Raw genomic sequence first — 16,185 nt, 5'->3', positions numbered from 1 at the left:
AAAAAAAATTTTGAAAATACAATCGCATCAGAATACACTTTCTTGTGCTGTGGAGGTAATAATACCATCGCAAAACCATCAGAACAAAAGATCCTGAAATTGTCTAAAGTAGAGGAAGACTAAAGATAGAAAGTTTTGTACTCTTCACTATGTCCTCCCAGTTGTTCACTTTTTGAGTCTGCGCTTTAAAAGTTTAATTGAATCACATTAAAGGGAAAGCAGAACAGATGTGGGAAACCCTTCAGCACTTTTTTGTTCTTATGATAGCAGTCAAGTGTGAACTGCGGTCATCATGGACGCAAGACAGCGCTCTGTCAGTCAGTCAGACATCAGATTTTTGCTCTGCTGTTCAAAGTGACTGCCATCAAACTTGGTCTTTGTGTCGTCATCTTACAGGCCTTCTCACCCTCATGGCCCCGCTGGACTTCGAGGTGTCCAGGGAGTACTACCTGTCCGTGGAAGGGAGTCGTGGAAAGTCTTCCCTCAGTGACATCACAATGGTTATCATCAATGTGACAGACATGAACGATAACGCACCGGTGTTCAGACAGGGCGATTACAGCGCTGAGATACTAGAGGATCTGACACCTGGAAGTCTGGTTATGAAAGTAAGGAATAAGTCCAATATATTGCAATATAATTAAACTGGAGAAATAATAAAAGAGAAAACATCTAAATAATAAATACTAATATTCTATAAATACTGCAGTTCTGCATTCAATAAATTAGAATGCAGCTTTAAGTGAATGTATCATAGTTTAAAGTGCCTTTTTAAATAACAGACTCCTTTGATAATAATAAGTTTATTTAAAAAAATGTAATTCCTTAAAACTGTTATTTTAAGGAAATAACAGTTTCCTTGAATGTTATTGTTATTTCTTTAAATTAAAAAGAAGCGGAAGGTGAAATTCAAAATAAATTCCTGTACAAAACCTCATATGAGAAATCTGGCAGAATTTTTGAGTCGAGTGTAAAAAACCAGGTTGCACAATGAAAAGTGAATGAAGCAGAGATTTGATCATTTATGACATGTATGCATACACAAAACAGATAATTGTGAACCAAATAAAACATTTCATCAGGTAATATTTAATTGCAGTGGAAGGAGAAGTGATCTTACACAAATACACAAAATGACAGGAGGTGACGAATGAGTCGAGCAGAGAGTACTGACAACAGTTTGATCTTATGTATTGATCAGGCATTCAGGTGAGAAAGGTGCAGAAACCAGATTAAGCCACATGACGTCTCATCAGGACAGCAGCAGATAAAATGGCAATATTAGCTGCCATATTGTCATATTACCAGGCAATGTGGCAGATAATATATTTGCTTTGACTGTGGTGTTTATGATCTATTCTTTCATTCTTATCAGGTAACAGCTTCAGACCTGGATGGTCCAATCAATAATCTGCTTCGATACTCAATTGTTAGTGGAGATCAGCAGCAGCAGTTCTCCATCCACCCTCGCAGCGGTGAAATTTCTGTCCGCACAGCACTGGACAGAGAAGAGGTCAGTATGTGTGAAATACAAAAAAAAGAAAGAAAAACATCGAATGACAATAAAACAAAAAGTGTTTAGTCAAACCCTGATTTCTCCTTTGCAGATCCCTCATTACTCTTTGACAGTGCAGGCAGCAGATGAGGGCATGCCCCCTCTGTCATCAGCAGTCCTCGTCACCATCACTATCGTGGACGTCAACGACAACCCACCTGTCTTCTCTCAGGTCAACCACAATCTAGTGCTGCAGGTACGACAACCTGAAAGTTTTCTTAAGCTTATTCACAGAAAGCATCAGACATATTTGGTGGAACATGGCTTATTTAATGTTTATCCAGCTAATTGCTGAATCCTAAAAGATATGTCTGTGTAGATATTCCATTATCCATGTTATGGTAATCCTCATACTTTCAAAAACAGTTTAAATTTTTTTTGTGTGTGTGTTGTTTTCGGCGTGGGCCACCACATGTTGGCTGCTGTACATTTTGTCTAGATGATCCATCAGCATTGCTGCTGGCATGAAAGAACAAGTTCAGCCTACACTTTGCATTCAGCGTTCCTCTACAAAAGGATTTTTTGAGAAGTACTCAAGTGCTTGAGAGAAGTATAAGGGCTTGAAATAAAAAAGACACAAAAATATTATGTGTATTAAGTTGATGCAAACTCAGTAACTCATTAAGTCACCAATGACCTTGATTTCTGTTGTCCTCTTTTAGTGCTTTAGATGTACCTTTTGCAGGCCTGAAAAGGAAAGAGAAAGAAGTCATCTTTTTAAACAGCTTGTCTTTTATGTACTTTTTATTGATTTGACCCTTTCAGGAACCATATACACGTTTGAACAGGTTTTACCACTGTGTTTTGATTTGTTGCAGCCACTGTTTTGTGCCTAGAGATCTTCCACGTCTGTTGCTTAAACAAACAAAAAGTGGCTGCACACCCCGCTGCACACACAAAGCACAGCTTCGACAAACTGTCATGAACCGATACATCAGGAGATGTAAGAACACCCAGGAATAAGCCACCGCTCCATATATATATATATATATATATATATATATATATATATATATATATATATATATATATATATATATATATATATATATATATATATATATATATATGTATATATATATATATATATATATATATATATATATATATATATATATATATATATATATATATATATATATATATATATTATATAAAACCACCAGTGTTCTGGGGCCTCATGCATAAAAGAATGTGCAGTTTTCACACTAAAACCTGGCGTACAGAAAAATTTAGAAAAGTGCAGCGCACAAAAAAAATCAGATGCATAAAGCCGTGCGCACAGACATGGCTGCGCACATTTCTTTTATAATTCCTAATTTGAAGGAAAATAGAGCGCAGCTGCTGGTCTGCTCAATTGCCACCCACAAATACATACATAGGTAAATTAGTATAAACACCAGGAAGTCTGCCACCACGTGAAGCAATAACGATGGCAACGTCCTTCTTCGTAGTATTATAGGTACTTATAATAATAATAATAATAATTATATACTTTTATTTAAAAGGTCCTTTAAAGACACATAATGTCACCTCACAGAAATAAAAATACATTTTCTGGACTTTGAATTACAACATCAGAGGGATCAGCTATCATGATTGTCACTGTGCTCAACCTTTTTGCTTTAAACCTTTTATTACACAGCCACATCTGCTGAGGTGGAAAAAAACATTTAACGGGCAATTTACCTGCATCTTTGCTCCTGGGAACACATGTATTTCACAATGTTTCAGTTTTCCACGTGGCTGTGTTTGTTTGTTTATAAATCTGCTCCTGGCTCCCTGTGGTTGTTGCTCATTGATAGTGTTTTATCTGCCAACTCTTCATCACTTTGACTGCTGCAGGTTTGCCAGCTCTCTTCACACCATCCGGAAAGCTTGGTCATGAGACCAAACTTTGCCAAATGTCGTCTGTGGATGAATCCAAAGTCTTTGAAATGCTCCCATGTGCTAACGCCAGCTCTGCCTGATCAAGGCGCTCTGATTGCAGTGAGCAGATGGATGCGGCTGCAGACGGTCTGAGGAGTTGTTAATTTTTACAGACAGGTGCTGCAGGTCGACAGCGGCCTGGATTTCCTTTTTGGCAGTTAACTACAGTCTTTGTTTGACTATTTGTCACCTTCAGATGTCTGCTTTTACGAGAGGCACATCTGTTGTGGGGAAGTGAAGCTGCCACTATGGGCTGGAGTTGAGTTTGAAGTCTTCACTAAAACTAGCAGTTTGACAAGTGATTCATTTTGGATCCCAGAACCACCACAGAGAAAGCCACAGGAGATATAAATCAAGATAAATTCTACATCGCTGAGGAAGGTTGTCTCCACTGAGCAGTGAAAACAATCTGAAGACATTTAAATGTACCAGGATTAATTCCTCATTCTGAGTAATTTCCTAGAGAGTAACTCTTGCAGACAAACATGGTGTTCAATTACAGTCTATCTTTAACTTCAGTGAAGCCTCGGGGTTTTGGATAAATATTAATTTTTTTTTCAACTTCAGGTCCTTAATGGAATGTCCTGAAGTGAAAGTATTTAAATGTATGCCAAAATAAAAGCTGTTTGACTTTTTCTCAGCTTGAGTGGAAAGAGAGAGGGGGAAGAAGAATAATTTTTAAATCTCATAAATACCTTAACATTTTTTGTTCTTTCATATTTTACTTCATTACTATTGATTGTGAACTATTATTTTATAGCAGCTTGTACCAGAATGGAAAGCACATGCCTTTTTGTAAAACAATTTAGATGTGTTATTAAGACTTCAATCTGATTCACCTCTAAATTTTTCAAACAATTTTTAAAAATCACATCTTCCTATTTGTTAGATCAATAAAGTGTGTCTTCACATTTACTTTTAAAATTCTCTTTATTTCAAGATCCACTTTGTCAAATGATAGTGGAGATGTCTGCAAGTTGCAGAGCAGGGCCTCTGGCACCCATCTTTAGGGGAGCCTAGTATTAAGCTACAGAATGGACATTTTTAATCTGCTCCACATAATGATACGCCTACAAAGAAGTTTAGGATCAAGAACATTAGAGAAGCGTTTGTGTTTGGATGTCTGTTCCTGGGGATTCAAGATTTGTGTGGATGTAAACATAATATAAAAGGCTTAATTGTGGTCTTTGAATGAAATTCACCTGTCAGTGTTTCTCTAATCCTAAATAGGAACACAAAAGCCTTCTGCATTTTATGTGGATCTGTTTGACTTTAAGTAGATTGTGCAGGTGTGGTCATACAGGTAATCAAATGTGTTACTCCGCCGTTTCATAAAGCCACAAATATGCAGACATAGGTTAGGCTCACTGAATCCCAACTGCTCAACACTTTGTTTTATCTTAAGTTAATTAGGCTTTTCTGTCAATATGGTAACTCTTGTGTTCAGCAAAGCCTGAGGTGCAAGACCAGCTTTCAACATTTACAACACATTCGGCCGTTTTCGCCACAGTCTGCTGCAGCTTTCTTTTAACCGACCTGACTCATAACGTGACGCGTGCTTTAATTCAAATTGCTCACACTGCACATGGGTCGGTGGATGTGTTAGCGCAGTAATTTCACATTTTGTGTTCCTTTCCTGCCATCCATCTCCAGCAGAATGGTGTTTTGAGACTGACAGCTTTATTTTGTAAGGGACCACTGGTTTCTAATAGTATTAGGACACAATGAAAAGAAGCTCCAACTGAATATGTAATTCATCACAGCAAACATGTTTTGATCTCTTTTAGTAAAGCTTGGCATCTTTTGTGTCGTACAGAACATTAAATTCAATTGAAAGGCAAACGTGTTATTAAAAGGAAACCCATAAACTTTTTTGCTTTGGTCAAATTTTTCATCAATTAACCAAATGCTGATTTTCAATACAAACTATTTAAAGATGAATGAAAATCTGAAATAAAAAAATAAATATATTTCTCATAGGAGGGCGAGTCCATTGGCAGTAGCATCCTTCAGCTTGTTGTGACGGATAAAGACACTCCAAAGAACGGACCGCCTTTCTCCTTCCACATCCTCAGTGGTAACAGTGACCGCCGTTTTCATGTCGACCAGGGCGGTCTGTTGTCTCTCTCTGCACCTCTCAGGAAGAAGAACAAACCCTACCATCAGCTGAAGATCCAGGTAACAAGGGCCACTACACATCTGTTTTTGCTCTTCCACTTCTGTCTGTTGCCTCTCTTCCCTCTAAGCTGCTTTCTCCCTCTTTACCCAGTGGACTGGAAACAAATACACTGCAATTTCTGTCAAAGTCTTCATGTCAGTTAAACAACAAAAATATCCTGCTGTTTAAACCTGCTGAGTTTACCTTGTAGCTTAGCTGATCTGCAAAAATGCATCACTTCATCACCAAAACCAACTGATCAGAGCCAGGAAGAAGATCTTAGCGCAAATTACACTGGGTTAATCAACCCAGTGTAATTTGCGCTAAGATCATGCAAGAGTTTAGTTTTTACTGATTCATTAGTTTGAGGAAAGAAAAATTAATAAACAAAATCAGTTTAGCAGGAAAGCAATATCTGTTAAAAGTGGCATACTTTAAAAAAATATATATATATATAATTGTGTGAAGGGTGAAACCTTTGCATTTTTTTATTCAGGTAACAGACAGTGGTCACCCTCCGCTGTCTTCTATCTGTGTGATCAACATCAACGTCACTGAGCAGAGCAAGTATCCGCCCACCGTTGTCCCCCTCGAGGTTTTCATTACTACCACCGGAGGACTATTTGCAAATCGGGTCATTGGCAAACTCCACGCGTCGGATCAGGACCTGCAGGACATCTTGACCTACAAGATGGTTTCACAAAAGCCAGAGGGCCAAATGTTCTCCGTGGACCTGACTGATGGTAAAATCTGGGCGGATGAAAACCTGGAGGTGGGCTCGTATGCGCTGAACATCAGCGTGTATGACGGGAAGTTTACTGTCTGGACAGAGGTCAAAGTTCACATGTGGGCAGCCAGTCAGAGAGTGTTGGACTCTGGCCTGACGCTGCAGCTGGTCGGGATGTCACCCGAGGAGTTCCTGGGAGATCACTGGAGAGGCCTCCAGCGCAAAATGGCGCAGTCTCTTAGCCTTCCCAAACAAGAGCTCTATCTGGCCAGCCTGCAGCAGCTGCCTGACACCAAGGCCCTGGAGGTGCTGCTGGTCCGCAGGCCTGAGGGAGGACTCATTCAGTCGCTGTCAGGGAGCAAACTGGAAGGTGAGCCGTCAGCAGAAATACTTCTTTATAAGGCTATTTTCACACAGCAAGTCTAATTAAACCCTGCTGCAAAAAGACTTGTGCATGGTTTACATCCTTAAAGTGACCGGCATGCACAGAATGGGAAGAACTTTGGCATCACTGTTTACAGAAATAGTAATGGATGGAACCGTTTATAGATGAGTTTTAAGGTTTATTCATCAATAGGAGTCAATGAGAGTGAAGTCAGCTAATAAAATGAAAGCACAGCTAATAACAATGGCTTTGTGTAGTATTGGCTGCAATTTCTGTAAAAAAAAGTCTGTCTGGATGTGTAGTCAGAGTAAGGAGTGGTGGGATTGTGGCACAGACTTCTTTCATAATTTTTTAATCGTAAACTTTAGTCATTGTTTACATCGTAACTTATCATGTCAGGTGCACAATTGTGATGCATCTCTCCTATCAATGACATAAAAGCCAGATAAAATGCAATGTGACCATTCAGACATTTTGTAAGCAATTGGATACACATCTGAATTAGTAACACATATGAAAGTGTTTTTTGGGGGTAAAAATATTGGAATTGATACGAGAGATGCATCACAATTGTGCACCTTTAGACTACTGCGAAAGGGCAAAATAAAGGCAGATTTGGGTCGCATTTGCCTACTGAGTGAACATAGCCTAAGACCTGTGATCATGGCACTGCGTACAGCCTGAATTTGTACACTTTGATTTAGGTATTTTAGCAGAGATGGAAGACTCCCTGGGTCTCAGAATTCCCAAGGTGAGCCATGACGGATGTGTGGAAGCCAGCTGTCTGGCGAAAGGTTGCAGGAACGCCGTGCTGCTGTCAGGAGCGAAGCTGAGCCATTTCACCACAGCCAGAGCTGGTTACATCACACCGCAGCACACCTGGGAGAGCGTCTGCTCCTGTAACGGTACGTCACTCTGTCTCAGTGTCAGTGTGTGTCTGAGCTTCAGAGAGACAGCCATCAGAGACAGTGCTGATGTGAGATCGTGTGAACCGCAGAGAAAGTTGTGGTTCTGGAATGGAAATGCTGAAGTTTGCAAACACAAAGCTTGGCGTCTGTCGCTCTGAATGTCTGGGTGTGCAGCCCCAAAGTTCATATAAACTTTATCGTTGCTCTAGTACTAAACAGTGGCAACACACGTAACATAATGAGGTCTACATGAGCTTGAGTAATATCATATGATGGAGAAAATGGAACAACAACAAAAAATACTTTCATTATTTTGCTTTCATTAGGCAACATGTTTAAAAGATAAAAAAATCAAGTAATTATATGATTAGTAACTGGAGCTGCAGGAAAATAAAACTGAGTTCCTCAGTCTCTGGTATGAATAAATCACAGATTTTATTTATAAGCCGTATCACTCAGTGCTGTTAACTTTAGCTTAAAAAGTGATGAAAAAAGACATAAAATTACTAGCCTGTTGATTTTAGACTTAGAAAAACAGAAAGCACACAGACATTTTGCAGGACTTCTCATCTCTCTGAACATACAGACAGCTTGATCTATCTCCATCCCTCCAAAAGATGTTTAATTTAAGTGGTCTCTTGTTTAACCTGATTAGGTCTGTATTGGGATTAAACTCATTGTACTGTTGTGTCAGATAGATTCCCCACTAGCCTCTCTGCAGTGGTGGCTGTCACACTGAGCTGTAATAAGTTTAAAGGTTTGACAGCTTGATTTTCTGATAACAGGAGGACAAATGTATTTTATTTGGCGATAAAACAACGGGAACCAAATATTAGACTAAGGCATAGATAATGGAGAGAGAGAGACATTGTTTCGTTATCATAAATCTGAGCCAAGATATTGTCCTCACATACACACACAAACACATGCACACACACACACAAAAGGCTGCTGTGTCAGTGCTGGTTTATTTTGATGAAATGCTGGCAGAAATCTCTCCTCTGCACCCTGCCAACACTTTCCTGCCAGAGTAAAGCGCTCTGTTGACACAGAATCTAACAGCCTGCGCTGTGCTTCTATTACACACCCACTCAGACACCAATAAAGTGTGAATGTGGCCCACAAGAACCCTTCTAGATGTGAAGCTTGGATGCTAACCACTTCTTTCAATTTGATGGCTGCTGCAAAACCTCAGCAACCACTGCCCTACATGACCTTTCCCTATATACAGTATAGTTGAAACTTGATCTTGATATGCACTGTATAAAAAGACACTATTTACTCACTGCCTGGCATTGAAATAAACTACATTTTTGAAGTCGGTAGACAAGCTGTTGTTACTAGAGTTATGTTTCCACTGTGCATATCAGGCCATAAGTTATGTTTAATATTACAATTGGTGCCAGTAAATACAGGGCTCTGGTGTATGTAAGATTTAGAATTTAACAAAACTAATGAAAAAATATATCTGAAAGTATTGTCATTTATTATGTTGATATTTAGCAATAGAGATGCACCAATCTGATATCTGTATCGGTCTTAATACTGAAAAAAGTTAAAGATGAGGTATTAGTGACAATGTGCTAGTGTACAGTAATCTATTAATTTTGTCATTCACTACATTTATGTCTGTGTTTAAAAAAACAAGTTGAGTCATCACTGTTTTTTGTATGGGATCGATATCGACTGATTCTAAACCTCAAATATCTGTATTGAAATCAGAAGTAAAAAAGTGAATCAGCGCACCCCTATTAGCAGATTAACTTACCTGGATGGCAGTCAAAAAAAGCTTCTGAAGTATTTGTAAACATCTTATTTTAACTGTATAGCCATCATGTTTTCACAGTTTTTCTGTTTCAGTGGCATGCGTTGTTTAATTCAGGTGGTGAAGTATGCTAAGTTTAATAACAGGAGAAAATGTTGTTTTCAGATTAAATAAGCTTCCTAAAACATTTGCTGAAGTGGCAAACTAGAACATTACATTAGTTTATGAAAAAACATGGGTTTTTTACAATATGCGCCTTTCAGGGGCATGTACAGAAAATTCATGATCCTCATTCTCTACCTTCCTAATTTTATCATTGCATCTAATGAATCACAGATTAGAAAACTAATTAGTCCCAGTTAGACAGAGAAAATTGAATCTGCTAAATTAGTTTACCTTTGATGAGGGAGTGTAATATCTCTGTACCCTTTATCATTCAGCAGTTTCTCAGCAAAGTGCTCTGTAGCTATCAATGAATCAGGATTAAAAATGAACAGGTATGATATTACAATGTCACAATCCCAACAGATGCAAATGAGAAATAAATAGGTTATGTTATAAACTCAATACTTTCCTGTCTACATTGTCTGGTGTGTTTTTTTATTGTTTCTGGCTGAAATGCCACTAGCTTTTCAAATAATGAATTATGGGAATGATTAATGCAGCAGTTTGGATGTGAAGAAGCAACTGAAAGCAGCAGCAGCATCCTGTTTGCTCACCAGCAGCTGCTGATCATAAGTGTCTGTTCAGCAGTCAAACCTTCCTGTTGCCTTGTTTAAATAGCAAGTTTATGATATTCCCAGTTTAATCTGCCTCTGGCTGCCCGTTAATCACACACTGAGTCATCCACATCTTCCAATGATATATTTTCATTAATGAAGCAGGACCAAAAAAGGTGTGATTGGAATTTCAGCTGGCTCAATCCACAGCACTACGAGTAAAACGTGTTGAAGATTTGTTCACATGAGTAGCTTGTGGCCTCTATATTTTAAAATCGAGAGCTTTAAGACAAAATATAAGCTACTAAACTCCCCGTTTTTCTGTCCAAAGCCATCTTTGATCCCTTTGCTGAAAATGAACAAAAATTAATAACTGATCAATTATCTGGTTGATTGTAATTACCGAAATGTTATAAAGTAAAAGCATTTGTATAAAAGGATGATATAATCTATAAAACTCAGACGTAATTTTAGTTCGAGTGTCTGTTTAAAATTTTCTGTTGGTGATTGTTCTGTTCTGGCAATTACAGAAGTAAGGTATTTCATACATAAATATAAAATTAATTGCAAAACACCACTCAGACCTGTGCTCTCCCGCTCTGTGGAAACAAGGCATAAGCGTTATAAAGACTAACTACTACTTTCTCTCCTGATATTTATGCAAGCACCAATAAAATATTTCTTATTTTAAATGGAGAAGTTCTTTATTATGTTTTCTTGAACAATTATCATATTGTGGGGCATGTGGTCATTAGAGGCCTAGTTTTGAAGATGCTAATTTGAAATTTGTTCATATCTTTACAAGCCAAAACCACCAGTTATTTCACTAGCTTTAAAGAAGAAAAATGAGGCACAAAAAGGAAAAAAATGTGCACAAATGTAGATAAACTTTGTAAAAGGACAGCTCATGAATCGCAATTAATTCATCATCAACAGTTACGTTTCTCCTCATCTATACTGTTTTTCCTCACTGGATGCACCTTCTTCTGTTTCAGAATCAGCTCTGAAGTTTGGCAGTACATCCTACCTAAAGTATCTCCACAGGATGGATGAAGACAGCCAGGATTTCAGACTCTCACTGAGGTTTAAGACTTTCCAGGAGGAAGGCCTCATCATGTCCTCTAGGGGTGCAAACGACTGGGGGACTTTACAGGTATTTATCCTTACATGTTTTATAACTAAATGTCAAAAAATAGGACTTACTTTTTATATTTGTGTGAATTTTCTAGTGTTATTATGAAGTAATTGAATCTAGAATCCTATCATTACTTCAGCAGTATGTAAAGATAAGACATAAATAAAGTGGTATTTTAGAATGAAGTAAGTATCAACATTCATGTTGAACTGCTAAAAAGGTCAACATTGACATTTTAATTATAAGTAACATGTCAATGTTTATTCTTCCTACAAGAGAGTTCCACTTCAGTTTAAAAATGTTGCAAAAACAGAATAAGACAAAATAAGAAGAAACACTCTGGAAGTAATATAATTACAGTAAAAGAGGCAGAGGCTCATTATTTGCATCATTTGAAATGTATTTGTTGTGCTCTCCCCTAAGCTGGAGGGTAATTTATTCTGCTCTTCCAGTTTTGCCACCGCAGAGAGATTAAATCTCTTCCTAATTTTCGGATGCTGTTAGTGTAATGTTGTTGTTTGACTCTAATTTACGGGCAGAAAGATAAAATCGAGCTGCTGCTGATTTAATCAAAGGGAGTTTTCCTTAGGGAACACAAACAGTAAGGGGGGGATTGCTTGATTTCAAAATATTTCGAGCCCAGAATCCCAAATATTTGACTTCAGCTTTTCATATACTGGCCTAATTTCATATTTTCTCATTATATGAGTCCACAGTTGTACGCTACCTTCTGAAATATTTTATATGGAACCTGTTTATCCTTTTGTGAGTTTATTCAAATATTGCATCACATCCAGCTGTATCAACCTGATTTAAAGTAACCTTTTGTTGAACCATTTATAGTTGAGAAAAATGCTTTATTTTAAGATAAAACAAACCAGGTTCAAACATTTTTGTGCCTCAAGACTTTAAAACAAAGCTGTTGTCAAGAGCGTTTTTTTTCTGCTCCTCTTCCAGTTAAACATGAAGACCATTACACTTAGAGTCATAATTAAATATGTACATCCAATATCTGAAAAAACAACAAATCTTTTTTTTTTTTTCTATCCCACTTTCTCACATTAATTCAGACTGAATTTTCTTTTATTACACCAGTATTTCTAGTTGCGAAAGAAAAAACATCTTGGGCATGCTTTTGAACTTTCTTCAGATACAGAAGACCTGTTTAGTAGTAGAATTGCTTTTTAAATTGTATGACTTGGGGCTACCATTTTGAGTTTTCTTTCCAAAGTTTCTTTGTTAGAGTTTCGGTTTATTCCTCCTGGCAGAACTGATGTAACTGAGTCAAGTTTGTTCTCAAAACTTTTCAGCTCTTCCCACAATCACGGTCAAGGCTTTGAAAATGGAAAGGTTTATTCTGTTTTAATGTTGATCAGTAGGAAACAAAAGATTATGTATCTTTTTATGTATGAGATGTATGTTTCATATTTAAAGATTAAGTTTTTCACTTTAAATTTCTATATTTGCTAAAGGACTTTTTAGAGTATCTTTTAATTACCAAATGACATTTATGTCCAGCTCCACATTACTTTATGATGACAGCGATTCGGGTATAGTAGCTCATTGGCCCAATTTATCCTCTTTTTGCTTTAAATTCCCACTGAGAGAACCAACTGTGTTTTGGGAGTCCCAATAAAAACATTACTGTCATCAAGATTTATTCATGTTTCTGTGGCACAGTCAAGGGAAGGGACGATTCATTTTTCTGCTCTAGTGCAAGGTCTTCTGTACAAAACTAAACGAGCACAGTGAAGGAGAATAATGAGAGACTTATTTCTTTAAATGGATTAAATACTTTTTAAAAGTCCCTGAAGTTTTTAAGATATTCTCTTTTGTAGATTTTTTTCTTATTATTTTATTGTCGATATATATCTCGGGTTCTTGAGGCTCTCTGGCTGAATATGTTTTCTTCTGATTCCTGGAAGTCATTAGAAACCAGAGTTTTTAACTCATGCTACTTTGGACTTGAGCTACATTGTGTGGGTTTAAGTTAACTTTAAAGTTTAAATTTCACTATTGGTGAATTATTTTATTTAATCCCACAGTTTACTCCAGAGTAATTTGGCACCTTTGAAAGGAAAACTGCGGCAGCTTCAATCGAAAGCGGCAGCAGTAAACGGTGAAGAACAAGTGAAGGTGACTTGTCACTTTAGAGCTGACAGCAGAGCAGTTAGCACATTCGACAGTGAACAAGGCGGTGGATATGTGCTGATGTGGAATCAGTGGACCAACACTCACTCACTGCAGTTATACAAGCTGACTTGTTTTATTTCAGGCGTTTATGTTGACGAGTGAGCAGGAAGAGTTTCTTGCTCAAGCACTTGTGACACTTCAAGAAGTGACTTGATTATCAAAACTAGAATCATGGAAAGCACTGCAAGCCTCAGTTGTCTTTGTTATGGTCAGCATTTGCTCATCATTCAAGAAAAAAAAGAGAATGAAAACAGCTAGTGAGTGAAGTTTCAAGGCTTAAACTACTTACTAACTAAAAAAAAGCTCATATTAAATTTACCGATTAAACATCTTAATGGGCTCCTTCTTAATGAGGGGACTGACAAGGATACTGGAACCTTTATGTTCTGTTAAATCTGATGTAAAACTAACTGAATTTCAAGGAAAGAACATTACGATTGTAATCAAACATGTTGGTGGTAGTGTGATGTATGGGACAACCCAGATAGTTTGCATTATTATAAACAATAATTCTGATCTCTTCCAAAAAATCTGAAAAGAGAAGGTCCAGGTCAGTTTGTGGTCTTGCTGCTTCCCCTCCACCCACAGAAACAAGATAGAAATAAATATTGGTTGTCGATATTTCAGTTATCGGACCAATACTGACCTTAAGGCTGATATATTATGCATACCTGATTTAAATATAAAACAAAAGCAAAAACTGTCCAAAAATTAAAGTCTGTAGTAAACTCTGTACCTTTGCTTGTGCGCATAAACGTAATTCTGAAAACATAAGCGTTTCTGCTGTGCCGGCCTAGTAAATTTTGCCCTGCAGCATTAAAGCAGCTTGCAGGATTCTTGCAGCATTTGTGACTGTGATTTATGAAGTCACAGAATAAAAATATGGAGAGCTGGAGAACTTTAGTCCCAGTAGAGTTAGGCTTTATAGGCTTCACATGTTAAGTGGGTTCTTCTGATATAGTGAGATTCCTGATGCATCAAACTGTGCTCTCTCTATTTAATCATTCGTTATGAATAAGTTGTACTAAGCTTGATGCAACAGATTAAACGGGAACTCACACATGTTTAAGTTGCTCCTCAGTCAGAGCATCTTCCTTTGGTTAGCTAAAGAAAGAGTGATCCTCATTTTCCTCCTCATTCATCCATATGAGAGATTCTGCAGATTCAGCTCAGGACATTTATTACCTTTTTTGGATATGAAACAAACTTTATTTTGTTCACTGAAGGCAAAATAGCATCACTCTGCATGAAGGTCTGAGAAAGATCTCCAAAAAAAAGCAGATATTGGAAAAATTAATGTTTTGAGAGTCAGTTGCATTGGTGTCAATAATGTATCATTCACTCGTGTTTGATAGCATTTTTCAAATACCCACTTTTGTATATTTAATAAAGAAGATATGAAAAAGGATTCTGTTGCATAAAGAAAACATGACCAGATTAAAGGAGGTGGAAAAAGCTGCTGGCTTGTTATTTCTTGAGCGTGCTGAGCGTGCAGAAACACTAAGAGGCTATGGTTTATGGAGATAAAATGCTGAGCGTATTTGTTTGACTCTAGGTGGAGTGTGTCAAATAGAGGGGAGTTGAGCAGTGCATCAGCAAAAGATTATTTTTGTAACACTAAAGACTATTTACTCAGAAACAACAGAAACATGAGTCACTGACTAGGTGTTTTTTAAGAGATTCCCCAAATTGCACCTGAAAACTAGAAAGTCTTCTAAAGTTGGGTAAACATAAAAAAACATTGTTTAAGTGTTTCATTTTTTTATTATTTACAGATGTTACATAATTATAAGTAGGTAGATGTTTTTAGCATTGTCAGTAGCATTGTTTCCTGGCAGTAAGAACGTCCTGGTTGTTTATCCCGTATATGTTTGACTTCTTATATTGGACAGACAATGTGTTGACAGTGTGTGATCTTTTCCCACCAAAGTTGGAACTAACAGTTGTTACATTTAACGCATCATTAAACAACAGAAAATTAGCAGTCATTCATAATCACGCTGTGCCTGAAACTCTGATTTGCATGTTTTTTTATTCTTTATTTAATTTTATGAATTTCTGAAGCCTGAATTTCAATTATCCTATTTGTTTTTTGTTTTTGTTTCACTTCCCTAGCTGACCAAAGGGGAACTCCACTTCAGATACAGATGTGGAAACAAATCCCCCAGCACACTGCTGGTCAGATCCCATCCGGTGTCGGACGGCCGCTGGCACAGCGTCCTGCAGGAGGTCAACTCCAGCTCCCTGAAACTGACTCTGGACCAGCAGCACCCAGCTTCCATCAGCCTGGCAGAGCCGTGCCGAATGATGCACTCCCATGGCGCTTTACTGTTTGCTCCTCTACCTCAGGACTCCGCTCAAGATTTGAGCCTGGACCTGCATCATTTCACTGGCTGTCTGGAGGGCCTGGAGCTCAACGAGGAGCCAATTGTAGTGGGTGATCCAGCACAGTTGACAGGATCAGGAAGCAGGAGGGTGTACGGGGTGTATCAGTGCTGCAACAATGCAGGAGGTTGTGACAACGAACCATGTAAGAATGGAGGCGTCTGCCAGGAGAATGCTGCTGGAGGTGAGTAAATGAGCCTGGCTTTCCTTAAAATCCCTTTAATAGTAAATATCTGGTCTAATTCCTTTTCTGGGTTGGAAGAACAGGAGTCTGAAAAGTAGTTGCTAAGGTAATTTAATATGAAACTAAATAAAGATGTCAGTCC

At 37.8% G+C, this 16,185-nt stretch overlaps 1 protein-coding gene across 1 annotated transcript in view; it reads left to right on the top strand.

Moving 5' to 3' along the window:
* Positions 1 to 16,185, top strand: part of LOC129360413 (protocadherin Fat 2-like) — an 88,125-nt gene that overhangs the window by 61,627 nt on the left and 10,313 nt on the right. The window contains exons 17-24 of the mRNA XM_055030620.1: positions 397 to 608; positions 1,376 to 1,513; positions 1,608 to 1,751; positions 5,465 to 5,662; positions 6,139 to 6,739; positions 7,459 to 7,659; positions 11,142 to 11,299; positions 15,590 to 16,043. Of these exons, the coding sequence (XP_054886595.1) occupies positions 397 to 608; positions 1,376 to 1,513; positions 1,608 to 1,751; positions 5,465 to 5,662; positions 6,139 to 6,739; positions 7,459 to 7,659; positions 11,142 to 11,299; positions 15,590 to 16,043 (2,106 nt within the window). The remainder of the gene's footprint in view (positions 1 to 396; positions 609 to 1,375; positions 1,514 to 1,607; positions 1,752 to 5,464; positions 5,663 to 6,138; positions 6,740 to 7,458; positions 7,660 to 11,141; positions 11,300 to 15,589; positions 16,044 to 16,185) is intronic.

The sequence above is a fragment of the Poeciliopsis prolifica genome, unplaced genomic scaffold, assembly GCF_027474105.1.
Source record: "Poeciliopsis prolifica strain line A6 unplaced genomic scaffold, Auburn_PproV2 SCAFFOLD006, whole genome shotgun sequence".
Taxonomy (NCBI): domain Eukaryota; kingdom Metazoa; phylum Chordata; class Actinopteri; order Cyprinodontiformes; family Poeciliidae; genus Poeciliopsis; species Poeciliopsis prolifica.
Note: the sequence above shows the minus strand (reverse complement) of the source record. Positions and strands in the feature narration are given on the sequence as shown.